This window comes from Furipterus horrens, unplaced genomic scaffold (genome assembly GCF_987537825.1).
Source record: "Furipterus horrens unplaced genomic scaffold, mFurHor1.1.pri manual_scaffold_5, whole genome shotgun sequence".
NCBI classification, from domain to species: Eukaryota; Metazoa; Chordata; class Mammalia; order Chiroptera; family Furipteridae; genus Furipterus; species Furipterus horrens.
In genome coordinates, this window is record NW_028327175.1 from 10102083 (window position 1) to 10129749 (window position 27667).

General features: G+C 45.6%; 1 protein-coding gene and 1 non-coding gene across 3 annotated transcripts in view; one reads left to right on the forward strand and one right to left on the reverse strand.

Moving 5' to 3' along the window:
- The window catches only part of WDR70 (WD repeat domain 70), a 243778-nt gene that overhangs the window by 37210 nt on the left and 178901 nt on the right, over positions 1-27667 (reverse strand). For both annotated transcript variants that reach the window (XM_090276166.1, XM_090276167.1), the window contains exon 11: positions 2947-3046. In XM_090276166.1, coding sequence (XP_090132292.1) covers positions 2947-3046 — 100 coding nt within the window. The remainder of the gene's footprint in view (positions 1-2946; positions 3047-27667) is intronic.
- LOC150008185 (small nucleolar RNA SNORD116) lies at positions 23361-23454 on the forward strand. Its single transcript, XR_016511535.1, has one exon. It is a non-coding gene; the product is annotated as a small nucleolar RNA SNORD116 (small nucleolar RNA).

Here is a 27667-nt window from a genome sequence, read left to right on the forward strand (position 1 = left end):
AGGCTTCCCCAGCTAGGCCAGTGTTCTAGGAACCCATCTGTATCCATGTACCAGCTGGCATTGTTGTGAGAGGCCATGTTCAGCTTCAGTAAATTTTTTAAAGACCTTCAACACATTTGCCTATTTCATGATGGGTGATTTACAAGCCCATCTGCCCACACCGCACTGAGTGTTCAGCAGATTTTGACCAAAAACGGCATGATCCCCATGCCCCACCCCTCCCTGTTCACCCAATCTCGCCCCAACCAACTCTTTCTTTGTTTCCCCAGATGAAAAAATCCTCAAAGGGAAATGTTTTGCTGATGTGGAAGAAGTAAAACAAAAAACAGCGGAAGCACTAAAAGGCATCAAAATCAGTGAAAACCATCTAAATAGGTGTACTGCATCAAATAGAGAATACTTTGAAGGTGACTGAAGTTTAAACATGTAAGAATAAATACACAATTTTTTATGAATAAATTCCATTTTGGGGGCTCCCCCCACATAAAACTATCAGAAGGGAGAAAAGGGGAAGAAAGGAGATGCCCACAGGCAAGTTTTATATTTTTTAACTGTTTGGGGAGCTTGAAAGCAGTACTTGGGAGAACAGTAGAAGATATATATGTAAAACAATGAACTAGACTTCTAGAAATTACTTCCCAGATTAATGTAGCATCTGCAGGTAGAAGGAACCCTGGAGAATCTACCCTAAGGAGTGATTTTAGAGCAGATGGTAGTTCCCCTGTGGCAGACTTGAGCATAACCTGACTTTTAGGAAGATATTAATTTAACCACCATCAGGACTGAAAATAGTTCAATTCACAACAGATTCTTTCTCTCTCGTGTGTGTATGTGAAGCTACCCATTAAGGTTAATGAGGGTGAGCCATGGGATTCCCTCCCCTCCAGTTTAACTGCCTCTGCGGCAATCATTCTTCATTTTGCTCGGCAGTACAACTGTTCCAAGCTATGTAAAGTATCATGAATATTCTTTTAAGAATCACTTTTTTATATTCCTGACCAAAACGAAAGCCAAAACTCATATCAGCCATGTCTTTGCTATTCTTTCTCCCCAGTGTCCACAGCTGAGACCTGCCTCAACCCCTCGGGTCCCCTAAGGAACACTAACAGGTGCAGGTGAGGTGAGTGGAAAGTTCAATAAAAATCCCACTCTCCCCAGCGACCCTTCCTCTAAAACCCAACTTTTGGCAGGTGCACTGATCCGTAACGGGCTGGACTTGGGACCTGCTTGTATTGGAATAACTTTGTAAAACTTGCCTCTTGGCTTTAGTCTTAAAAAAGGTCACATATCCTCCCTCACAATTCTCAACCAGTAAGAAAACATTAACCTCCCCCGAACAGTTTAGCTAACTTGGCAGGTCCTGGAGCTAGCAGAAGCACCTTACAACACCCTGGGGGCTCTGCTGAATAGACTTCCATCTGCCATATTCTATACACCCAGGAAGGAAAATGATGGGACACAGTATACGGGCCGTGTTGACGACCCTCTCGGTACCCAACAGCTACTGCAGGGTGGAAGGGGAAGGTAAGAAGTATCACCAAAATGACTGACTGAAATGGAATTAGTCCTGGACTTCTAAGGGAGTGCAGGCTGGCCTATTTGAGAATCCTCTGGGAAGAATTTTCAAACTATGCTACCTCTTATTCCCCTCTTCTCTCCCCACTCTGCCTTGGAGATTTGGGCATACCATGCTAAAGATGCAAGAGTGCATGTGAGAATTTCTCAGTAGAGCATTTCTCATCTGAAAAACCTTTCCAGGGGATTCAGGGACACACACACCACCCCCCGGGGGTAAGAACCACTGTTTGTAAGTAGGAGTATATATAGCCTTAACTCAGAGTCATCTCAGGACCAAACACGTGTATTATACGCATCCACCTTTGCCATGCAGACCATAAATAGGAAATACACGTTCATGCACTATGATTTAGATTATGTAAATGAGGGGGAAAGAGAATGAATGGAATCCGGAGGGTGAAGGACCTGGACTGGTTAAATGCGGGGAGAGCTGTGCCAAGTCCCACCGTGTGCTCCTCACTTCCACCCCCTCTACGCCGGGCCCCCCGTTCTCTCAGGGCAGGAGCCTCTCTCTGCCATCCAGTGTGTGCACGTCGCCTAGGACAACGCTGACTCAGAGCAGCCGCTCAGTAGCCGAGGACGCGCATGAGTGACCGACTACAGGTAGCGTTGCTAGATGATGGCCTGCAGAACAGAGACTAAACCCTTTACGGAGCATTTAAGGCCATCCGTATGACGGCTCCAGCCTCCTTACCCCGCCTGCACATCCGGAGTTACATCCCATACTTCCCCATAATGCTCTGCTCCCGAGCAGCCCGCACCATTCTCTTATTTCTACCAACATACCGCTTGCCCATGTGAGAAAGGGCTAGGAAAAACTAGGACCCACCCCTACGCAACCATATGAGTGTGAGAAGTTACTTACCATACAACCACAAAGAACTATGGAACTATTAAAAAATAGCATCCAGATATACAACTCATTTTTTTTCTAAACTGAACTGAGTTAGTGTTTGAACTGGAAAAAAAATCAATGGTCAGCAAATAGAAGACTTTGAAATACCAGACCCAGAATTATAATATGGTATAAAAATATAGACTATCATCTAAGAAATTCTATAAGGTAGAGGCAAGAGTCATAAATGGAGGCTTCAAACTCAGGTGGAATTTGAAGCTAAAAAAAAAACAAAAACAAACTTAGGCACAAAAGTATATATTTTCTAAATTTCACTTGATACTTCCTAATAAAATAAATTTGCCAGGTTGGACATGTATTTTAATGAAAAAAACCAGACTGTCAAAGGTACATTAACGAAAGCACATCTAGCTTTGTTTACTAAGTGCTGGAATTTTAGAGCAACACATGTTAGCGTTAAGTAGGATCCCTTTATATATAGAAACACATCAAAAAGGAAGTCTTTAACCTACCTCCACGGGTGGCAAGGACATTCCCATCATAGGAAAAAGTCACACAGGAGGTGTCTGTGCCGGGGTCATGCGCCTGCTTATAGTGGAATTTAGGATGCACCTGTTTGAGAAGATGAGCAAAGTGTTAACATCTCATCTGAATTTAGGTAAGAACATTTTTGTGGCAAGAATATTTCACTTTATCATCCAGAAAATGATATACATTTAACTGCATGCAAAATATTAATCTCACCTGATTATGGTTTTTATTCTGGGGGAAAAAGTTTTAAAAGGATTTTTAAAACATCTAATTGCTTTAATAAGAGGCAAAAAAGAGATAAGGTAAGTCTTACTAGAAGATATCATAGTTTTCAGACTGCCTTAGGAAGCCCTGAGCAACTCAAGATTACCACAGCATTTAGTTTTTCATATTAGACTAAAATAGTATATCAGGTAATGATGGGAACCATTTTTTATCATTATCTAAAAGAGTGAATATAAACAAAAATCACAACTGAACATTATTTATTAAGTCAATAACATCACTGCATGCCCGGTAGGCAGACACTGTGCACACGGCTGCAGGTCCTACACTACCTTGAATGTGCCTGTAGGATGATGGGGGTGGCAGTGGTAATGAAGAAGATGATGATAACGATGGTGACAGCTAACCCTTCCACAACGCTGATCATATCCTAGGCACTACAGCCTTTAATCTCGCCTATTTAAGTTTCACAATCACTCCACGAAGGCCCTACCTTTATCATCTTTCACTGAAGCACAGAGCCTTGAGCGCCTCATCCAGTCACACATCTAGTAAGCAGTAGAGCTGGGAGTATGAACCAAACACCTGCTCTTAATCACTGCCTTATACTCCTCTACCAATGTATATTAACAGTCTTTAATTCCAACGTCGCTTCTACACAGGGAAGGACTTATAAAAAAGCGACTCTACCACCCTGCTCTTGCCATGGTGTTGTGGTTCAGTAACCAGCACAGGCCAAAGTACTGGGGAGTCAACGACCCCAGATCCACCAGGCTGGAGATTTCCACAGTAAGTGGGCAGGGGCTAGTGAGGAAGACATGGAGGTCTCTCTCCTGGAGTCCCAGGTAGAAGAACATAGGCACCCCTCTCTGTCGGTCCTGCAGAAACCCTGACAAAGAATGATTCCCAAAACGGCTCATCTATGTCAGCCTCCCAACAATGTCACTGACATCCCATCACTGAGCTTCCATCTAGAAGCTTCCAGCAGTGAAGAACACACTACCTCACAAAAGCAGGCAGGTTTGTTCTTAATCCTCAACCAAGGAATGTTTTTATTGATTTGAGAGAGAGAGAGAGAGAGAGAGAGAGAGAGAAACATCAATTGGTCAACTGGAGATCAAACCCACAACCCAGGTATGAGAGTGGACCCCCATAATACCTGGAATTTATTTATAACAAATTGTGTATTTACTCTCACATGTTTAAACTCCAGTCACCTTCAGAGCACTCTCCGTTTGATGCAATGCACCTATCAAGATGTTTTTTCCACTGCTCAAAACAGTTTTTTGTTTTGCCTCTTCACATTGGCAAAAATGTTTCCCTTTGAGAACTTTTTTCACCCAGGGGAAAGAAAAAAAAGTCACACAGGGCAAGAGCTGGTGAACAGGGAGGTGGGGCACCGGAGTCATGCTGTTTTTGGTTGAAAACTGCATGAACATTCAGCGCGGTGTGGGCCGGTGCACTTGTAAATCACCCATCATGACACGGGCAAACACGCTGAGTCCTCAAACAATTCACTGAATCCGAACGCAGCCTCTCACAGCAACGCCAGCTGGTGCACTGACGCATGTGGGTTCCTAGAACTCACCCAGAGGGGGAAGCCTGTACTACAAGGGGCCCGCCCTTCAGAAGATGATTCCTCTTGTTTTGGGGGTGCCTCCTTCATATGTGCCCTGACCAGGGATCGAGCCCACAACCTTTTGGTCTACTGGATGACATTCCAGCCAGCACTGTTAGTTTGTTTTAAATAACTTGTCTATATTGAGTTAAAAGTGTGCTCTTCCTTCGTGTGAGGTGACACTTTTAGAAATTTGTATCAGAGACAGTTATTGTGTGTCTGCCTTTCATAAATATAAATAATTCATAAATTCAACTTTTCTTAAAAATTAGGCATCAACTGCCTAATTAGGCAGACGCAAGGTTATGCAGGGAAACACAAATATGCCGAGATAAACATGCCTTCTCCCCACAGAGCTGACAGTCCCCTGAAAGGATATGGCTGAGCATAAAAAGTGACCAGTGGTACAGTGGGGACGTACAGAGTCATCCCTGAGCACTGAAGAGAGGTTCCAAGCCCCAACTTGAGAAGAGGGGCACAAGGAAATCAGAGGCCCAGTAGGTAAAGTAGGAGTTAGCAGGCGAAGAAGCAAGACACAGGGACAAGGGAGAGTATTCCAGTCATGGAAGGTGGTAGGCAGAATTTTGACCTTCAAGCCCTCTGGTACCCTGGTGCAATGCCCATGAATATGTCACTCGACATGGCAAAAGGAACCTGCAGGTATAATCAAGGTTACTGATTAGTTAACCTTAAAACAGGGAGATTATCCTGGAGTATCCAGGTGGGAATGAAGTAGTCACACGAGTCCTTAAAAGAAGAGCTTCCTCCTGGCTGAGGACAGAAGAGGAAGCCATAGAGAAGAGTAAATCAGAAAAACTCAAAGTATGAGAAGTATCTGACATGCCACTGCTGATTAGACTTAAAGACCTGTCAAAGAAGTGGAGATCTTGATCCCGCCAATAACCAGTAAGCTTGAAAGAGGACCTCAGGCCTCAGATGAGAGCCACAGTCCGGACCACTGCTGTGATTTCAGCCTGGTGACCCCAAAGAAGGGAATTAAACCACACCAATGCCAGACTTCGTACCTGCAGAAACTGTGAAATAATAAGCTGGTACTGAAGTCACTAAATTTGTGGTGATCGGTTAAGAAGCAATGGAAAACTAACACATGCACATTGAAAGGCCCTAAGATGGAAGAGCTGGTTGCATTCAGAGAACCAGAGAGGGAAAGGAGAGGCAGGGAGATGATGTGACAGGCCCAGACCACCAGGGGCCTGGTAGGCTAAGTTAAGGGCTTGGATTCTGTCCTGAAGGTAAAACGGAGCTGCTAAGGGGTTTTCCCAGTAGAGTAAGCCACACGCACATATGCAGAGAATAGACCGGAAACCTTTTGTTTCTTGGAAAAACAAAACTCTGCTACCAACCTCAGTAAGAAAAATGTACCACCTCGTTATATTTCATCCAGTCATAAACTACTAAACTCTAACAAAAAGCTTTTGAAAGACTGTTGTGGTAACAGTACCAAAAAATCCTGTACTTAAATTTGGCCGCTCAGTGAAATTAATTTAGTTCTTTTTTTAAATTTATATTAAATATTTTGTTTCTCATTTTAATATATACAAATACACATTTAAACAGAAGTAAGACCCACGTTTCATGAGTGGTAAGGCAATGTGGTATAATAAAAAGAGCACTGGGCCCTGAGCCTTGACTGGTGTGGCTCAGTGGACTGGGTGTCATTCGTAAACCGAAAGGTCGCCGGTTCGATTCCCAGTCAGGGCAAATGCCTGGGTTGTGGGTCAGGTCCCCCATTGAGGGTGTGGGAGAGGCAATCAATCAATGTTTCTCTCTCACATCAGTGTTTTTCTCCTTCTCTTTGTGCCTCCCTTCCCTTCTCTCTAAAAATAAGGAGCATGGGGCCAGGGTCAGGAAATCCAGACTTAGTTCAGTCAAAAACTAGCAGAGTGACCAGGGGCAAATCACTTAGCCTTTTCAGGTCCAAATTCAGCCTGCTGTAAACTGAATGACTGAGCTAGGTGATTTCTATGGCCATTTACCGCGATATGGTTCTTAAGGAAAAGACAAAACCTGACAAATACATAATATTTTGTATTTTGACTAGCTGATCAATATGTCGTCGTCGTCGGCAGCCGTCCGTCTCGAGAGACGATGGCGTAGCTTCCTGAGAGTCTATCTGCACCGCCGAGAATGGCTGTGCAGTCCAATTCGGGAGTGACAATCCCTGCCGCACTTGTTACAGGTGAAGGCAGATGGCTGTTGTTGCTGCTGCTGACGCTGCTTCCGCCTCGATCTTTTCTGGACCGCCTCCTCGTTGCGCGCAGCCTCCGCGCGTGACGTACCTTGCCTGACCGCGAGCCTCCAGGCTAGGCGGTCGTCTGCTTGAACTTCCCATGTGTTGAGATTGATGGAGCATTGTGTCATGTCCTTTTTGCAGATGTCTTTGAACCGCAGTTTTGGGCGCCCTGTCATCCTCTTGCCTTCTGCTAGCTCGCCGTAGAGGAGGTCTTTGGGGATACGGCCTGCATCCATTCTTTTGACATGGCCGAGCCACCTGAGGCGTCTCTCGCTAAGAACTGCATGCAAACTGCTCATATTGGCTCGCTTCAGCACCTCGGTGTTGGGAACCTTATCCTGCCAGGTGACATGCAGGACGCGTCGCAGGCACCTCATGTGGAAGCTGTTGAGTTCCCTTTCGTGCCTTGCGTAGGTGGTCCACGTCTCGCTGCCATAGAGGAGAGTGCTGAGTACGCAGGCTTGGTAGATGCGCAGTCTGGTTTTCTCAGTGAGGCTGGAATTGTTCCACGCTCGCCGGTTCAGTCTGGCCATAACTGTGGCTGCCCTGGCGATTCTCCGGTTGACCTCCAAGTCGACTGACAGAGAGCTCGAGATGGTGGACCCGAGGTAAGTGAAGTCGTTGACAACCTCCAGGGTGTATCCGTCGATGGTGATGCATGGGGGAGTCCCCGTGCCTTGAGCCATAACATTCGTCTTCGTCAGGCTGATGGCTAGTCCGAACTCCTTGCATGCGTGGGAAAGGCAAGTGACTAGCTGCTGGAGTCCCTCTTCGGAGTGTGATGTCAAAGCTGCGTCGTCGGCGAAGAGCATCTCACGGATGAGCACCTCTTTGACTTTGGTCTTGGCTCGTAGACGGGCCAGGTTGTAGAGCTTGCCATCGGATCTGGTGTGAATGAAGACACCCTCGCTGCAGTCCTTAAAGGCGTATTGGAGGAGCATGGAGAAGAAGATTCCGAACAGCGTAGGCGCGAGGACGCAGCCCTGCTTTACTCCGCTGCTGACTGGGAAGGCCTCAGAGGTTGCGCCGTTGTAGGACACCGTGCTGTGCATGTTGTCGTGAAAGGACATGACCACAGCAAGCAGATGTGGTGGACAGCCAATCTTCCGTAGCAAGCTGAAGAGACCGCTTCGACTGACCAGATCAAACGCCTTCGTGAGGTCGATAAAGGCGAGGTAGAGTGGTTTATGCTGCTCGTGACACTTCTCCTGCAGCTGGCGTAGGGAGAAGATCATGTCCACTGCTGATCGGCCAGCTCTGAAGCCACACTGGGACTCTGGGTAGACGCGGGAAGCAAGGGTCTGCAGGCGGGCAAGAGCGACCCGGGCGAATACTTTGCCGACGACGCTGAGGAGAGAGATGCCCCGGTAGTTGTTGCAGTCGCTGCGGTCTCCTTTGTTCTTGTACATGGTGATAATGTTGGCGTCTCTCATATCCTGGGGGATGTAACCCTCCTTCCAGCAGCGACAGAGTAGATGGTGGAGCGGCTGTAGCAGGACTGGTTTCCCGCTCTTTAGGATTTCTGGAGGGATTCCGTCGCTTCCTGGTGCTTTCCCGCAAGCAAGGCGGTCGATGGCTTTGCCGAGCTCTGCCGCAGTAGGTGGGGTGTCTAGCTCCTCCATGACTGGTAGGTCTGGGATGGCGTTAAGAGCAGTGTCTGTTACGGTGTTCTTCGTCGCGTACAGCTCGAGGTAGTGCTCGGTCCACCGCCGCATTTGCTGTTCCTGGTCAGTGATGACCTCACCTGTCTTGGACTTAAGGGGGGCGATCTTGGAGGGGATTGGGCCTGTTGCCTTCTTGATACCCTCATACATTCCTCGTGCGTTGCCTATATCGGCGGCTTCCTGAATGCTTCTGCACAGGTTTAGCCAATAGGTGTTGGCACAGTGGCGGGCGGTCTTCTGGACTTTGTTCCTGGCAGCCCATAGAGCTTGAAGTGTACTGGGAGTGGGCGTGACCTTGTAAGCCAGTAGGGCCTTCCTCTTAGCCTCGATCACGGGTTCCATTTCTTCCCAGTGAGCCTCGTACCAGTCAGCGTTCTTCCGCTCTTTCTTCCCGTAAGCAATAATGGCGGAGTTGTATATGGCGTCGCGGAGACGTGGCCAATTGGATTCGATAATGTCATCTGCCGCCACTCCCTCGCCGAGTGCATCTTCCATCTTGTTGATGAATTGCTGGGTCTTAACTGGGTTGCTGGCACAACTGGTGTTGATGCGTGGGCGACCCTTCATCTTGGAGTGGTGCAACCTCTTCGGCATTATGCGCACCTTGCTTACCACGAGGGCATGGTCCGTGTCGCAGTCTGCACTGTGGTAGCTGCGGGTGAGGAGGGTGCTGCCAATATCCGTTCTTCTGGTGATGATGAGGTCAAGCTGGTGCCAATGACGGGAGCGGGGGTGCCTCCATGACACCTGGTGGATCTCTTTGCACTTGAAGAATGTGTTTGTCACGCACAGGCCGTGGTGACACAAAAGCTCAAGCAGTCGCTGACCATTCTCATTGATCTTTCCTCTCCCAAAGTTTCCAAGGCAGGTGGGCCAGGCCATGTGGTCGGCTCCTACTCTTGCGTTGAAGTCTCCAAGGAGATAGAGAGCGTTACTTCTGGGAATCTTGGATAACGCTTCGTCCAGTGCATGGTAGAACTGTTCTTTCTCTTCGGTGGTGGCGCAGAGGGTTGGGGCATACGCGCTAAGAATGCTGACTGGGCCGAAAGTTGTTGACAATCGGAGGGTAAGTAATCTCTCTGTGCCTCCTGTGGGTGGCTCTATGGAGTTAACAAGCGTGTTCTTCACAGCGAACCCAACACCGTGCTGTCTTGGTTGGTCCGGAGACTTCCCTTGCCAGTAGAAGGTGTAGTTGGTTTCTCTGATAGTTCCATTGTCGGCCAACCGGGTCTCCTGTAGAGCCGCAATGTCGATGTGTAGTCGTGCCAGTTCCCTATCGATGACAGCGGTTTTCCTGGCACCCTTGATCCACGGAAGGTCTGCAGTAAGTCCGGGGCACATGGTCCTGATGTTCCAGCTAGCGAGGCGAAGAGCCGGAGGCTTCTTTCTTGTTGTTTGCTTGGAATTAACTGGTGCGGGTGTTTTGTGGCCCACTTTTCGAGAGGCGCCTCTCTGATCCCCACGCACCCAGTGGGGCAGGCGAGCCATGGTGAGACGGTAGCTGTCCAGTGAGGTGCGATGACCTCTCCCACCGTCAGAGGAGACCCCTGGCGCTCGTTTCCTTCGCCAATCGGATGAGCTTATAACCGGTATCTGTCTCCTCCCATGTTGAGTCGACATCTTGCGATGACGCTGGAGTGTCCTCTCCAGTGAAACTGAAGCTACAGAGCCTGGGCAGGGTGATATGGAGGGTCTGCTGTTGCCCATGCAGCAGACCCCCCCTCTCTTCGCAGCTGAAGGGTCCAAGGGAAAGACGGAGTCAATACAGCTTGGCTTCAGGTGCGCCGCAGGAGTTGCCGGTGTTGACTACAACGTCAAACCGCCTTAGGGACTCCGGCTCCGGATTTTCTGTCGGGGTTTACTCCCTTAGCCTTTCCCCTGAAGAGGTATGCCGCAAGGCAGCGGAGGTTTTTTGGGGTCAGAGTTTTCCTTCTCTGATGTGCCCTGACTGGAAGATCGAACCAGCGACACTTAGCTCGCAGGCCGACGCTCAATCCACTGAGCCAAACCAGCCAGGTGTCTCCTCAGTAGGTACTACTTTAAAGGGCCATTGTATTGGAAGTTGGATGTTTCGAAAGGTTTACAATTCATCCTTCATAGTGCAGAAAGAGGGAATATATGACACACATAAAACACACCGTCTCTGACTTCCCATGGTACTTTCTACCACTATACAGATTTACATCTTAGTGCCCCACCCTTTAAAGTCACAACAAACAGCTGCGTATTAATAATTCATATTGCAAGGGCAGGGAGCAAGCGCACTCACCGGGGAACACAGTCTTCACTGAGTTAGATCTGACACCTGTTTTTGACTAACTTTTGGCATCTGAATCCAAAAATGACCCCAGTTTTTGTCTATCATGTCAACTTTGTAAGGTACAGGACACCCTCCTTTTGTCCCCAAAATCATACAAAAATGTACATACAAAGGAAAATAAAGAAAAAAATTACCTGAATAGACTGTTTATTTAGAGTTATTTTATTCATATAAAGGCTATATATTGTTACTGTAAGTCAAATTGGGTACAAGTAGTAAAGTTCTGCTACCAAACATGCATATTAAGGTATTTTATCTTTTCAAACGACAGGCTAGGAAATGCCAAAATGAGATACTTGAAACAGTCTCCTTCAGTTGGCAAAGCTTTAACAGATTGCTTCATGAGACTCAGTTTTATGGGCAGAGGTGGGAATATAATGTTCTTTCTGTCAACAAGTGGCTCAGGTAGAATGTTTGGATCACCAGGTTTGAGGTCAGATCTTGGAGGCCAATTCAACTCCACCCAATGCTTCTCACGAGCTCTGCCATCCCACATACACAGAAAACAGGGATACTTGGTGTATCCACATTGCTGACCAAGAAGGAAGCAGACCATTTGAAGGTCAACACAGATGATCCAATTGTGTTTGTGATATTGCAACAGATCAATGACTCTCTTTATGTCTCATATTCTTCACAAAAACAAACTGAATGACCAACTGGGACTGCCCCAACTAAATTGCCATTGTGGAGGAGGACACACTTCAAGCTCTTCTTTGAGCTATCGATGAACAGTCGCTGTTCAGTTGCGTTCTAGGTTGGAATTCCCAATTCCTCCATTAAACCATGTATGTTATGGCAATACTCAAAGCCACCATCACTTCGAAAGTTCTGCAGAAATGCACTTTCTCTTGAACAAAAGTAGGATGCCTTCGCTCCTTTTTCAAGCAAGTTTTTCTCATGCAGTCTTGATGCTAGGAGTTCTGAAGCCTTTTAGGATAGTCCCAAATCTTGTGCCAAATGATTCAACTCATGCTGATCAAATCCCTTACAAAATGAGTCATCTTAAATTTCAAAATCTTCATCGTTGCTGTCACTTAGTTCTTCACCATACTCCTGTTTTTTGAAAGAGGGTAGTTCAATGAAAACTGGCACTGGGATTTCAGCTGATGAGCCACTGGGCATATAGCTGATGGTAGACTAGGATCCTCTATTTTACATTTATTTTTCTTGTTCTATCTTGATATTTTCACTATGCAAAAGTAACAGTCACTTGAATGATCTCTGGGCCCTTGCCAAACCATAGGTATACCAAATGGCAATTTATCACGTGTTCCCTTCGTCCACATCTGTAAACTCTCGACACACTGCTTACACACCTTGTGAGGGGCCCAATACTTATCTTGATCACCAAGTTTTACTTTAAATATGTAAAATAGACTTGCCTGACAAATGTGCTGATGTTTGCCCTTTGACTGGGAATGGTGAAACTGCCACAGATAGAACAAAATGAATCAGGGTTGTTTAGGCACTTATGACGAGAAATAGCAGAGGCAGACATGATGTGAAGGAAAGGAAATAAGTACATATATAAATAAAAAAACAAATTCTGCTAACTCCTTGTATACAGACCAGAACTCAGACTACACTTCGGAATATACTCACTATACAGAGTGGCACATAACCTCTCACCACACTGTCTCATGTGTTACTGAATGGCCTAGACAAGTATGAACCTATCGCTGGTCTCCAAGGTCATCCCCGACCCCTCCCCACTCGAGGGAGGTTTGTTCTCAGCCAATAGGAGAGCACTAGTGCTTCTCTCAATCCGGGCTTGATCCAGCCTAGAGTGGTCGCATTAAGATAAGCTGTAGAGAAAAACTTGACGTGATAGAGGAAAACTAACTGCAGTTTTGAAATCAGCATGACTGTTAAAGTCTAAAACAGATGAAAAATCAAACTCAACAGGAATTATGTTAAAAATCGTTCCCCTGTGTAATCGAATCTGTTTCCTCTTTTAAAGGACCTCATGAAATAAAGAAGGCAGTGTCTTCAAACGAGATGGATGGCTCACAGGTTTTGTGCCAAAAGTGCTCTTCTATTATTAACTTCACCTGAATCAGTGACAAAAGTTTTTCCAATGAAATAAAATAAATAGGCAGAGGGGATCTTAAACTTGCATAAAACATCAACACTTGAACAGTCCATGATGACAAATACCCTCGCACTTGGAGCGCAAAGTCAGCCTGCCTGAAAACACTTTTGCCATAATGTGGAAATCTAAACCCGTGCCTCCTCCTTTACCTGCTTTTGTAATCATCCTAGGCAGAGAACATCGTTCTTCAGGGAAGCTGAGTTATTAACTCCTTTATATAGGTTTCCTATTTTTAGAAGGGCCTTATGTTATGATTTGGAGAGTATCAAGTCTCAGTGATGGAAAATGCAAGCACCGAACCCTCGAGCTTTAAAGGCTCTCTCGGAGATCGCACGGTACCAGGGTCCCCAAGTCCCTCCTCGGCAGATGGTCACGGAGCCCCTGGCAGCACAGAACTCACTACCCAGCCAGCAACGTCAGCCCGTTTCTGGTGGCTCCAAATGGCAACCCCTTTCTTACACCGCGTCCAAGATACCCTCCTTCTAACATCTACTTTTAAGACCCGGTTCTGCCTCCTGTGGCCATGCTAATTCTAGTTTTTCTTCTCTAATGCAGGCTGCCAAGTTCTTGAAGAAAAATATAATGTCTTCCACAAAGTCTTAAATATATTTTTTTAAAATATGCCACAATGTCTATCACTTCCTGAAATTCAAAACCTTTCATTGCCCCAAATCCTAAATTACCCAAACATTCTATGGTGATACCAATGGTCAGTAAGTTTACATCCAGTGGCGGCCTAGATCCCAGTATCTTCTGACTACTCGAGTGTGTGTGTATCAATGAAGGGGGAAAACAGCCCTCCAAATGATAAAAATATGTTTTGTAATTAATAGAAACAGTGGAATAAACTATTATTAAGTGAAAGAATTTAAATAAATTGCTAGACTGAAGACAGAGAAAAAGCTAATGGAAAGAATCCTGGTTCTAGAGCCAAGTCAAATCAACGTAAAATTTCAACTTACTACACTTCAGTTTGACCCCAGTCCAATTGCTTAATCTGTTTCTCAGTTTATTAATCTTTAAATAACCTGCCCCGCTCCTGCCCTTCTCCCCAACTCCCAGAGCGACTGAGCTATATCTGACCTACCGTCCCCCTACCTTGGGTCAGTACCCCAGATGTATTAAGTCTGCGGTGGGTACCTGCTCTCAGAGAGCTGCAGAAACACAGCCGGTTGCCAAAGCACAAACTGAGGGCAAGCTGAAGCAAGTGCCAGGTTCTCGAACAAACTGGGTGTCGGAACACTTGACTGTAGTCTCAAATCCTTTCCTAGGGCCCCCTCAACTGGCATACATTTTCTTTCTCCTTCACACATGTCGATTTTCATTTCAAGCTTAGTGATAACCAAGCAATTCCAATCCCATACTTTCAATCACATGTTGTGGTTACTTACTATACTAGGATTACAAATATGCCAAGATTTTTTTAAGTACAAAGATTAAAAAATGAAGTAAGTATAGGTCTAGGCTGAACACAGCTGCCTCCTGTTTCTCTGATTTTGGAGACTAGAGTAGGATAATGAGGATAATGTATACAAACATACAAGAACTCTGACTCCCTATTCCCATGAAACCTTCCTTTTAGTTAAGGGGAAAGGGATAATAAAACCTCTTCAATTTTGATTCTCGAATTATTCAAATAACATTCAAATTAACATATTGCATGAAAATATGGTATAATAATACAAAGAGCACAGACTGTGGAGCCCATCTGATGAGTTCAAATCCAGGCTCACCACTGACCGTCCACACGACCTTGGGCCCATCTCCCTGTGCCTCCCGAGGCCGTCTGCTGAACGAGAACAAGCGCAGTGCCTAGTCCATGAACTGGTGGGAGAATTTAATGAGTTAATGCAAGTGTGACACACTCCTTTGCAATAGAACTTTGCTGCTCTTTCCAGCGAGATGCGACCGACTTCTTTCACTTAGCATGCTTTTGAGGTCCATCCACATTGTAGTATGTATCAGTACTTCATTTCTTTTTATTGCCAAATAATATTCTATTTTACAGATGTTCTGCATGTTATTTACCCATTCATCAGTGGATGGACATTTTCACACTCCTTTCTTTCCTCTCTTCCATAAGCGTGTGACCTGCATCATGCTCTGACTCTCCTGCTTCTCAGCGCCCCCTCCCCCCATTTCCCCTTCCAGGCCTTTCCCCAGCAAAGCTCTGCTATGTTAATTCTCTCTTGGTGTCCACTTCTCAGAGGACCCGGACCGGTACAACGCACGTGGTAAGAAGAGAGCCTGGGACTGCCTGGCAGGCCAAGAGGAAAGTGTCCTAAGAGGAATGTGGGTGCAGGTACAGTCTAGCACCTGATAGTAGTCCAGCCGCCACAGACGTCCCTGGAGCTGACCAGAAGAAGCCTTCTGGTGCAGAGGAATGTCCTTGTAGGTAGAATGTTTTGGACATTTAAAGGCTACGGGAAGGACAATGACAAAGAAAATAAGGTTGGCTGGTGCTGCTAAGTCGAACGGATACACTGCAGAGGGATAAAGAGAAATTGAGGGCCATTAACAGTCAAAGACTAAGTGGGAGAACCAGAGGGCCTCTTTAGTTGCTTCCAAAGAGACCCTCGTCTGCGGCAGTGGGAGAGCAGGCACAGCTGAGCAACAGAAGAGCTCTTGTAGTTAGATTTATAGCGCTCCAGACACTTAGCTCAGCCAAGGCAGGTCTGTTATTCTAAAGTCAAGGCTGTGGCTGAGAAAACCTGAGACCCTGAACAATAAGGAGAGGATATTTGGATGGATACCCACACACGCTGGATCTGCAGACCCTCTGGAAGAGACTCACCGCTTCCAGAGCTGGCCTGCTTCTGCTCAGCAAGAGCCAGAACTTCCCTTGTGCGAGAAGATGCTACATCTGTCCCACCTCCAGTCAAGGCAGCAGATACCTTCTTTCAGGACCTGCCCCTACCTCCCGGCTGCTAGACCCATAACTAGGGCAGAAACCCGGCACCACGCAGTTAGGGAAGCGGCTGGGCCTGACAAAGGAGATCACACACCAACAGAGATGCGAGCATCAGCTAGCAACTACTGGCAGGCGCCTTGCTGTGCCTCAAGTTTTAGATTTTGAAGATGCTTCATCAAGGGGGTTTCAGTGTAAGACTAGACACGCAGGATTCATTAATTTGGGGACAAATTTTTGGACAAGGACACTAGGGGATGGGGAAAACTTGCTGCTAGGATGCTATCAGAGGCCTCGAAAAGTGATAGCCAATGCTGAGTAAAATAAAAACACCCAATTACCCTGGCAGATGAGAGAGAGAAGAACAAGAAGACCGGGGGAAGTGGGCATGCTGGAATAGATATACCGTGTCAAACCAGAAAACAGAATATTATTTTTCATGGGAGTGCCCAGAGGAAATAAATACCAGTCACCACGGCCATCAGGAATGCACAGGTCAGCATCACCAAGAAGTGCAGTGGCAGCTCTCCTCTGCAGCCCAGAGTGAACGTCACAAAGCTGGGCCATTCATGTCCATGGGGAAGATGAGGCCCAAGCTAATAAAATCCAGGTTGCAGTCTTTAGTTGCTAGAGGCCAAAAGGCTATAATTAATAATGACTGACAAGGTCAGAGAGATAACTAAGAGGGCTTGATGTGTAAGGAGTTGCGAAGAAGGCTGGTAAAGCACGGCATTCCTGTGGGCAGGAGAGATGGGCAGACAGCAAAGGTACTGCTTAACACCTGCAATCCGAAAGACAGAGAAATGGAAGGGCAGGGGCTAACGCTGATCACCCCAATAGAAAGTCATGATCCTTTGCTCTGTTTTCGTATTTGAGCCTAATTTTAGATCAGGAACCTACTGCCTATAGAAGTAGCCGATTCCGAAGAGAAAACACTGTGCTACTCAGTGGGACAAGAGATCTAGTCCTTCCACAAAGGGATTGTTGCTACAGACTTAAGCAGTCATAATTGTCCCTGCTGTGCTCAGCGGGACAGCAGAGCCAGAGCAGATTAATAAAGCCTTGGGGTGACTTTGATCAAGGACTTCCCATTGGTCTGGCCAAAGCTGTCTTAGAACTGGGTGGCAGCCCTGGAATCTTCCTCGTCCACCCTCCTTCCTTCCTTCCCTCTTTCCTTCATGGAGTCAGACCTGCATTACCATCTGATATTCCTAGCCTCTTGGGGCTCTCCGCCCACTTTTCCCTTATGGGAGTTTTGACAATAAATCTTTTACCTACCTAATGCTGCCTTAGCATCTGCTTCTTAGCATCGCTAACAACAGAGGACATTAGCAAACAAGACAGAGCAGAGAAGTGCAAAGGCATATATACATTGGGACTTGCTGTCTTGCTGTTTTTGGAAAAGCATGAGCTAGCTTCCTTGATAAAAGGAATCATGTGCCCAGTCATCCCCGTAGCACCAGCTGACACCCCGCTGACAGCAGACATGTGGGTGAGGCCAACCTAGACCATCTAGCCCCACTGTGAGTTACCTGCAGATGCAACAGAGAACCCAGGAGAAATCAGCCAGCCCAGTTCAGGCCAGAAGTACTGTGCAACTGACCTACAGAATTGTGAAAAATAATAAATGTTTGTTGTTTTAAGCTACTAAGTTTTAGGTTGTTTTGGTTTTTTTTTGTTTGTTTTAAGATTTTCTTTATTTATCTTTAGAGAGAGGAAAAGGGAGGAAGAACAAAAGGGAAAGAAACATCAATGTGCGGTTGCCACTTGCATGCCCCCAACTAGGGACCTGGACCACAACCCAGGCATGTGCCCTGACTGGGAATTGAACCAGCAACCCTCTGGTTTGTAGGCCGGCACTTGATCCACTGAGCCACACCAGCCAGTGCTGTTTTAGGTCATTTTTTAGGCAGCAAAAGTTAACTAATGCAACGTATAAAGAATATGAGGAGTGCCTGACAGACAGTAAACATTATGTGAGTGTTTGTCCCTATTATATGTTGGGTGATACTACAGGATCATTAATAATTTTTTAAGCAGTTTGGTTCTCTCGCTCCTTCCTTAGCATTCTACCAAATATATGGTAACATCAACTAGTCCTGAAGCCCTATAATTAAAAGTTTTTCAACTTTACTATGGCTTGTTCTTTATATAATCACAACACTCCTCTCTTGCCTTTTGCATCTGCCTGGGAGAAAAAAATTCTCTCTTGCAATGTTTCTTAATCCTTGTCGTGGCTGCCTGGCATCCACATTATATCGAGGTAGTTGTAGTCCGTTTCCAACCAGTTGCAACCATTTCTTTTATGCAGTCTTTGACACCAAGTAAGACAATGATTCCAGCAGACAATACTGAAATGAGAGGGGAAAAAATGCCTGGAAACATGGAAGGGAGAATTCTATTTAAGTTGCTTTTCTTTTGGTTCTAAGATGAAAGCTCTTTTCCCACATTTCTGATCCTTTCTTTCAAGTAGGTCGGCCTCAGAGTCTTTCTTTCCCAGGCATGTCATCTGAACTCCAAGAACCCCAATGAGTTTTAGAGAACAGTATAATATGTTATGCATCACATATCATGGTGCTTACAAGAGGAACATACTTAATAAATATAGCAAATGAAACTGAACTTTTGAGCATGTTTCAAGGAAACAATCTATTTCATAGTAAGTTGACAGTTTTCCAAGTTTCTAACCTTTAAAAAAAAGATTATTGTTCCAGCCAAGATGTTTTTCACTTCCCTCATTCCTTCCTTCTCTCTCCCCTTCCCACCTTCTCTCACTTCTTTTAAAAAAAAATTTAAAGACGGAAGAAATGATATCTGACAAAGGTTTCTGAAAACTCTATTCATCATCCCCCACAGAAATGTTCATACTTACAACATCAACCACATTTACTAAGGCTCCATTATACATACAACACTGAGATATATAAATGGAGACAACATGGGACTTTCTTCAAATGATGTACAAGTTGGGAAAGGGAGGGACATCAACTTTAAGCCAAGTTTAGAGGGCATCAAATGACGAAGCACTGGGCTCTGTCATAGTGGGGAAGTGCCCAGGTCAGAGACAGAGAAGGACAGACACAGAGCGAGGCAGAGACAGACAGAGAGAACTAGACAGAGGGAGCATTTATTTATGATCAGAGCTGAACTCTCCGGCAAGGTTCTCCAGCCTTGCAATGACTCTTTGCAATGACTGTGATTTCCAAAAACAGCTATGACTTAGCATTTATTTTTCAACTGCGTTTGGCCAGGAGATAGCTCAGCCTTCATTTGTAACTAGACAGTGCTGCAATGACACGTGTGCTTGGCCACCTCGAGCCTGGTGGCTGCAGTGGGTGACTACCTAGAGCTCCGTCTGATGACCAGCTGGACGCTGCGACTGCTGTGGAAGCCCGGCCCCTGAGACGTGTGAATCACAGGCAGAGGGTGACGCCACTGCTCTAGAATCTCCTGGCTTGCCGTGTGCTTGCCACTTGAAATTCAAGGTGTTTACTTTAGTCTATAAAACAGACCCCTTATGGCTAAGGCACAAGTTACCTTCACATTAATCTCTCTTCTTATAAACCCTAGCTGAGACCAGTTGGTATACCCACTAGGCCCTGTAGTTATGCAGCAGAAATTTAGATGTAAAAAATGTTACAGCCCTACAGAAGACCCACACTTTGGGAACTTTAAAAAGGCATGAAATAAAACTCTGAACTTTGATACTCCTTTCTAATCTTTAGACATCACCGAGAATCATTTAAAAATGAGTATATTATCTGATTAGACCATTTATATACCTGGTATGTTTTACTGCTCTGATTTTAAAGAAAGTATAATTTTTTACTGGGCATAAAATGAGGTTATACAGGATCTCCTCTGATATTATGTAGGTTTGGTTTCCAAACGAGGATAGCGCCTAAATCACCGAGAGGAATGACCTAAGAAGAAAAGCCGTCCAGAGAGACAGCCCAAAAGCAGGCTTTCCCAGAGGATGTTTTGTGTAACATCATCATGTCCAGGGGTGGGGTGGCAGGCAGGGGTCGTTCCACAGCCAAGTGAGTCTGGGAAACTAGAGTTTATTTGCAAACCATGGCCTTGTCTTGAAGATTCACAAAGCACATCAGTATATTAAAAAGCAGAGTCTCTTAAATAGTAGTCCAGGATAAATCAAACTCTTTAACATTTCCAAAGCTTACTTGACAGTGGAACTTTTTTTTTTTTTTTTTTTCCAGATAGTGCTCACTAATAACATAGATAGAACTAATGTGTTCTGGACCTTAACTGGGGATACACAAATTCAGAATAAGAGTCAGTAAACTTTCTCTGGAAAGGGCCAGTCAGTCAATGTTTTATGCTATTCACTTCCGCTGTTGGAACATGACAGCAGCCATAGGCAATCCATAAACAAACGGATGGGCCTCTATTCCGATAAAACTTTATTCACAAAAAGAGATGGCAGACTTGATTGGCCCATGGTTTGCTTACCTCTGACCTAGAGAGAACAAAACTCTTAGGAAAAAACACTCTATCTATAAAGTCATTGTTACATAAACTAAAGGCTTCCTTTGATGCAATAATAACTTTAACTGATGTCACTAACGGTGGCGACAATAACAGTGATAAGGACAACAGGTACATTTACTGAACATGGTGCTACTTAGTGCAATAAAATGTACATCTTCTAATCCCATTCTTAAACTTCTTGAGGTATGTAATTATTATGTCATTTTAGAAACAAAAAAATTGAGGCTTAGCAAGGTAACTTACCCAAAGGCATATGACTAGTAAATTGTCAGAGCAAAAATTCAAACCTTGATTCTAACTTCAGAAACTGCTCCTTACTAAAACATCTCTATTTATTTATATGCATTTTATATGTTATATACATATTTACATGTATTTTACATGTGTATAATACACACGCACACACACACACTACCATGCTTTACCAGACTTCTTTTGGATTTGTATAGATTATTATAGTAATGGCTCTAAATGAATTGTAAGTGCAAAGAGAGAGATGAATAACATGAAATAACTTTTTTCTCCTTCAAATTATATAACACATTTTTAACTCTTATATTAAGAATCTCTGAAAAAAGAATCCTATTACAAATCCCATCGAAGGTAGAAACTAGCAGTCTTTTATCCACACATGGGCAGTAAAAATCACAGACCAGTCACTTTTCACACCCCTCTAAGTCCCAGTCAATGGGCTCTATCTAGTACATGGTAAGAGCTAATGTTTACTGAGCACTTACTATGTGCTAGATACTGTCCTAAGTACAAAGTATGTATTAACCCCCTTGAATCTTCCAATGCCCTTATGGAATACGTATTACTTTTATACTCACTTTCCATGGAAGGCATGGAGGCATAGGCCAGTAAGTGGCAGAGCCAGAATCTGAACGCAGGCAGCCTGGCCCCAGGACCTGCGCGGTTAACCTCCAGTCTACACATACATACTCGCAGCTCTTCTGATTTCAGGCTCCCTCTGCTCTGACCCCCACTGGCAGGGAGGCTGGGCCTGAACTCTGCAGCACCTTTGCTCCTTCCTGCCTAGGCCAGCCCCCTCCCCCGCCCCCACCAATGCAATGGGGAGGTGAAAGGTGAAGAAATGCAGCAAGAGCGAAGTGTGGGGTGGTGGGTGAGCCCTACACTAGTTTCTGGAAACAGATAAAACCATCGCCCCCGACTAAACCCAGTTCCAGGCCGCCAGCTACGCCCAGTCCGTGAGCACAGGCCCATTCGCCTTTACTGACGATCACACCAGGAGTCCCGGCAGTAATTTAAACGTCGGTTCTGAACACAAGTTACAGCTGGCAACGAGGAAATCCCACTAACGGCGTGGGTCTCTGTGGCTGCCCTTTGTATGGCGTCACCTTTTCCCCTCCGGCTTTACTCTGAAGTTGGGGTGCCAGGGGTTAAGATCTCAGACTGCCCGGACCGCAGAAGAAACCCAAATGGGAGCACAAGTGCGGCTTTCGCTTCAGCCCTGGACTTGAAGAGGAACTTGAAAGCCGCCGTGCCAACACCGGAAGCACCGCGCCACGGAATGACCTGCCGAGACAGGAGGGAAAGCCCGCGGTCCCCCCTTTGAAGCCCAGCTGCCTGCGACTCACTGGCAGCCGACCTTCAAAGAGAGCCGATGCTTCCTTCCCTCGGCCTGGCCGCCAAGCTTCCCGGGCAGCTGCGCAGATTTAGCCGCTCTCTGCCCAGCTGTCTGTGAACTCTGGCAGCCAGTTCAAGTGAGGGATAGAGAAGGAGGTGCAGGGGGGAGGGCGAGGGAGGGGGGAGGGGAGGCGGGTGGCGAGCCCAGTGGCGCCAGGGGCAAAGAGGATGCTGGGTTTCCTCGGAGCCAACCTTAGCAATGTCAGTCAGAAACCGAGCTTGCAGGGGGAGCTTAATCCAACTCCACTACAAAGCAACTTCTGAGCGACCAGAGGGATCTCGCATACATAACCTCCAAAAGCTGACTGGGTCTCAAACGTGCACTCTTGTAAAGAGGGCCCAGTTGCCGCAGAAAACAGTCTACACGGGGATGTAGGGGACAAAGCTAAGGTCCAGAATCAAAAATGCATGGTCCTGGACTAATTCTGATTTTCCAGCAGCGTGAGCTGATGCTTCTTGGGGACCTGGGGGTTGTTTGCCCAGGCTGTTGTGGCAACCCCTGTTCCCCTGGCAGCCGGGGCTGAAGCCACTCATCTGTCTCTGCGCCTGTGCAGCAGATGCGTGGAGAAGACCGGCTCCCTGAACACAGACGCTGCCCATGTGTTGTTATGTTTACCCTCCGGAGCCTGTGCTCCGGGCAGAGAACAGTGAGTGTGATCAGCTGCAGGTGCAGAAGGGATGCAGACCAGTTCTGTTAGTGACAACAGATTTCCAAAAGAAGTCTAACTTAGAGCAAGATCTCCAATCTGGGAGAGACTCTGAACACTCCTGACACAGGAGAAAATGGAAACGAAGAGGCCAAGGGTCATGAACAGAAGAGAAAACCACTAGATCCGTATTTCAGATGGAGTTGTCCGGTAGCTACATGGAGACGGAGGAGAGGGAGACCAGAAGCCAGGGGAGAAATGATCATAAATTTCATGAAATCTTTTCCCTGATTCTGTACAATATGGTTAGGAAGGCAATGTATGGATGAGCTTATACAATGCACCATGACAACGTGAAGACTGTCATATGAAGTCACTTGCTACAAATACATCCTCCTCCCTGCTCCTTAGATCTCGTTAAGACTGTATGACACAGCAGTCAGCATTAAGTATGGTGCTATCAAAGACATACAATCCAAAAGTTATCTAGTTTTAAAAGTATAATGCTGAATCGATGATGACCCCCTCACAATGCATTCCTTGGAAAAGCTGAACAAAATGAGTGAGAACCCCAACCGTCGGGGAAAAAAAAAGTATAATGCTGAGCCTACAGATGCACCGCCAATGAGCATTTGCTGATATTAGTCCAACTGTTTATTTGCTCATTCTACAAATATTTATGGAGTCCTCGCTATGTGCAAGGCACTGTGCTAGGTGTTAACAAATGAGGAACAGATTGGTAAAACGGCTCCTTACTCCCAAGGAGATCTGTCCAGAAAGGAAGGCAAACATCAAAACAAGCATTTATGATGCATAGTGTAATGAATAATGGCAGTATCCACAGACTACACACTGTGAACCCACAAAATAGTGGTCAACTCAACCATGCCAGCATAATAGTGATATGTTGGGAGTGGAGGAAAGAGAAATCAGGGAAAGCCTGGCGATGATTCCTGACTGTGGTCTTCGATGGCTAAGTAGGAGAGCACTGGGTACATAATGACAAGGAACTCCAGAAGAGCCTCAGCAGATGAAAGGCTCTGAAGTGTGAAAGAACACATTGCTTCAGGAACAACATGCAGTACTGAGAACACACCAGCAGCAGAAAAGACGGAAGAGCTGGGGGTCAAATTATGATGGCCTCACGTGCCCTTTTATGGAGCTTGAATTCGTGACCTATGGGCAATGTTGAGCCTCTGAAGTGTTTTTAAGAAGAAAGGGATAATCTGATCATATCTGTATGTTGAAAGCCTGCCCTGCAGTCGTGGGAAAGAGGACTTGGAAAAGGGGACAGCCAGGACAGGGCGAGGATTTAGGAAACACCTGCCCAGGTCCAGGGGAGCCAGGAGGGCCTGACACTGAGTAGCAAAGAGGATGTCTCAGAACGACTTTAGCTGCATCAGTGACCTCGGTACTCGCTGAACACAGCAAACAGTCTATGCTGGGTAGAGGCCTGGCCATAAAAGAAGGAAGAGCTGAAGAAGGCTTTCGTTAAATCAAATAAATAAAAAGCAGAAACTTGAGCATATTTTCTAGGAGCCAATAGGGATGAAAAGGATAAAAACACAGGAAAGGGAGCAACTGATAGAATTAGGTCTCAGAGGAAGCAGGAAGGACATGATCAAGCGCACAGGTGGCCGGATTAGTGAGGAACAAGGAGAGAAAGACCTCCTCCTTGGAGACTGCAGGGAAGAAGGCTGAGAGACCAAGGAGACAGTTTGTACAGACGAGGGTGCAGAGCCCGACAGAAGCCCAGGCTGGTGCCCTTTTAGTTTTCCATATAGAGGGGGGAGACACTGAGTAGGGAGTCAGGGATTATAAAGTGAACCAGAGGAGAGCTGGATACGTTCGGAAATACCCGGTGAGATGAAATGACACAGATAACTGGGGAGGAAAACGAAAGCAATTGCCAAAGGCAAAAAGGCCAAGAAGAAAATGTGTATCATCGATCTGGAATAGCACCAACCAGGTTGGACTTACAGCCAGAGCAGGGGGTTGCAGAGCAGAGAACCAAAATACAGCTTAAAATCCTGGAAGATATATATTGCAGAAATCAAATGATTTTTTTTCCCTTTCTCCAAGGACTATGGCCCAGAGTTAATGGGTTTAAATTTGTGTTTTTGCCCTAAAAATGATAGTACAATATTTTGCTTATCCTGAGTGTAGCTTAAACTAATTTCAAAAAATCAAGTGTTCTAATTTCACTCACTTAAGAAATTAATTTAAAGCAAATGCGTATTATTTGATTTCTAGATTCCTGACATGGTGCCATGCCGTCGGAAGAGAGGAAACACACCATCCCTTCCTTCAAGATGATTGTGCTCTAATTCATAGTTTAAGAGTTTTAATAACTTTTTTATGTGCTAAAAAATGTGCATTTCCCCATGCCACCCCAATAAATTCCATAAAAAAGTTAACAACAAGAAAAGTACACTTCCTTGTTTAAAAACGTCTTACATTTTGTTTTGCTTCATTACATTTGCTAATGATCCTGGTGATGTGACTTTTCCAACTAAAACCACAAAAACGAATATTGGCCAAATAGTAACTGTCAGAGGAAAACTTAAAAAAAAAAAAAAAGTATTTCCATTTATCTTTTAATTTGAAGAAGATGGGAGAAACAAAACCTTATAATAATCTACAGTCATTCATGAAATTACAGCTTCTCTTAATAAACGGAAAGATCTAACAGCCCTTCTTTTCACTTTGCAATAATAGACTGATGGAGAACGTATTTGGAAAAGCCATCCCGTTTCACCTGAGTTTTTCCTTTCTACTCGAACAGAGCACTGCATATCTGGCACGGTCACCACATGTGTGGTGGTCCTCCCCAAACCACGCAATCCTCCGTGGCACCAGCTTGGTGTCCCACAGTTGAACTCAATTCTTTGGTTTTAAAATTAAAGAAAACAAAAGGCATGGCTGGCAAATGGCTGGGGGACAGCAAGTTGCTAGCCTATCATTCTTGTCAAAAAGCTGAACTTAGAAAGCACCGAACTGTGAAACGAAGCGTGGCGGGCAAGGTGGCAGTTGCGGGGAAACCCACAGCGGGGCTGTGGGAGAGCTCGGAGAGGCATCCCCCAGGCAGACAGAGAGGAGTGACTACCTCTGCCTAGGGGCAGAAACGTTTTTACAGGGGTGACGGCATTTAAAGAGCGTTCTTCTGAAGGAAAAGCAGGTCACCGGGCAGAGAAAGGGGCAAGACATATTCTAGGAAGAAGGAACATTATTACCCAAGGCAAAGAGCAGGAAAGGGCAGAGTATGTTTAGAGATGACGAGGTGGCCTAATATTCATGCTGCCTCTTCTCACTGTCAACTAGGATTCGAGTTGATTCTATTTGAATTTCCACCAAAACGTATCTTCTGGGAATATTTAACCAGCAAACAAAATATTTTAGGTAAAAGTAACATGTGTACCTAAATATTTTCCATTTTCATTTTAAAATAGAAATAGTGTGGGAGCATTAACCTATAATCCATTTTCATAATTTTAAGAGACTCTGGTCATTGTTTAATTAAAAACGAGTCACCTAAACAACAAAAAGTAATGTTTAGGCTTCCTGTCATTTCTCTGCATGACTTTTAGTCCTAATTCCTTTGGAAAAGGTTATCACTTGGGCATGAATACATCGATCAGGTAGAGACAGTGAGCAGTCTGTGGGGCATGATGAAGGTGTGTACACCTCAATGTTTGTAAGAGAGAATCAGAGTGAAAACAGGTAGTCATTTATAAAGGAAACAAAACAAATTGTTATTCTTTCAGGTTTGGGTTTGAAGACACGATTTCAGCGGGACAGAGCGGACACTTGCTGTTGTTCCATATTAACACTCAAATGGCTCCTCAATTCATATAATCAATTACTGAGTTTCTTCTGTAAATAAGGCACTGTGCTAGGCCCCTTGGGGAGCAAGATAACTGTGACAGAGTCCCTGACCCCCCAAATCCCCTAATCTTGCAAAGGAAGCAAAAACGCATACAAGTACACAATTCCTATTTCTACAAAGAATGAAGAACGAAATCACTCTTCTGGTTACAAGATAAAATCATCACCATAAAATAGCACTTATGAAGTCCTCACTGTGTGCCATGCCCAGGGTAAGTGCAACGTCTGACTCTGGAACCTGACCTCTTACCTACACCTGAAGAAAAGGTGGTGGAAATCAAAGAAAGGGACAATTATTTCTCTCCTGGCAGGCGAGTTCCAGGTTCACAGAGAGACGCCCTCTGAGCTGGGCCTTGGAAGCAGAGCGGTTGTCCGTGGCCAGAGAAGGCAGGGGTGCGAGGCGGGGGCTGGAGAGCCTGCCTGGTCAGAGGACTGAGGGGGTGAAGCCCACGGCGTGTTTGCTTGGTCAGAACACAGAAACGCAGAAGGCAGGGCAGAGAGGACGTACTGGGGCCAGGTTGTCAGGGCCTCGGTGACAGGCATAACCGGCAGGGTCCTACTAGATGGCCCATGGTAAGGGATTCAGGCTGAGAACCGACACCTGCGGGTGGATTCTCAGCCTTTTTTCACTATCACAGCAGCTTCAGTACCAGAACCTCCAAACCAGCACAAGAAGTGAAGTAGGCGAGGGATCTGCCCTTTCAAAGCCAGTGACTGGTAGCCAGTTCCTCCTTCAACACTTCGCCCCTGTAAAATTAAAGCACATTTTGCGGGATAATGTTCTGAAAGCACTCAGGAAAGTTCTGCTGAGGGAAGTGTTGCTGTTTCGAGACAGGGTTTTTAAGGGACAGCCGGTGAATGAGCAGCGGAGGGAGTTAGAAAGGACAGTTCCTTTCCTTCCTCAAGAGAGGGAGCAGAGCACCCGAGTGA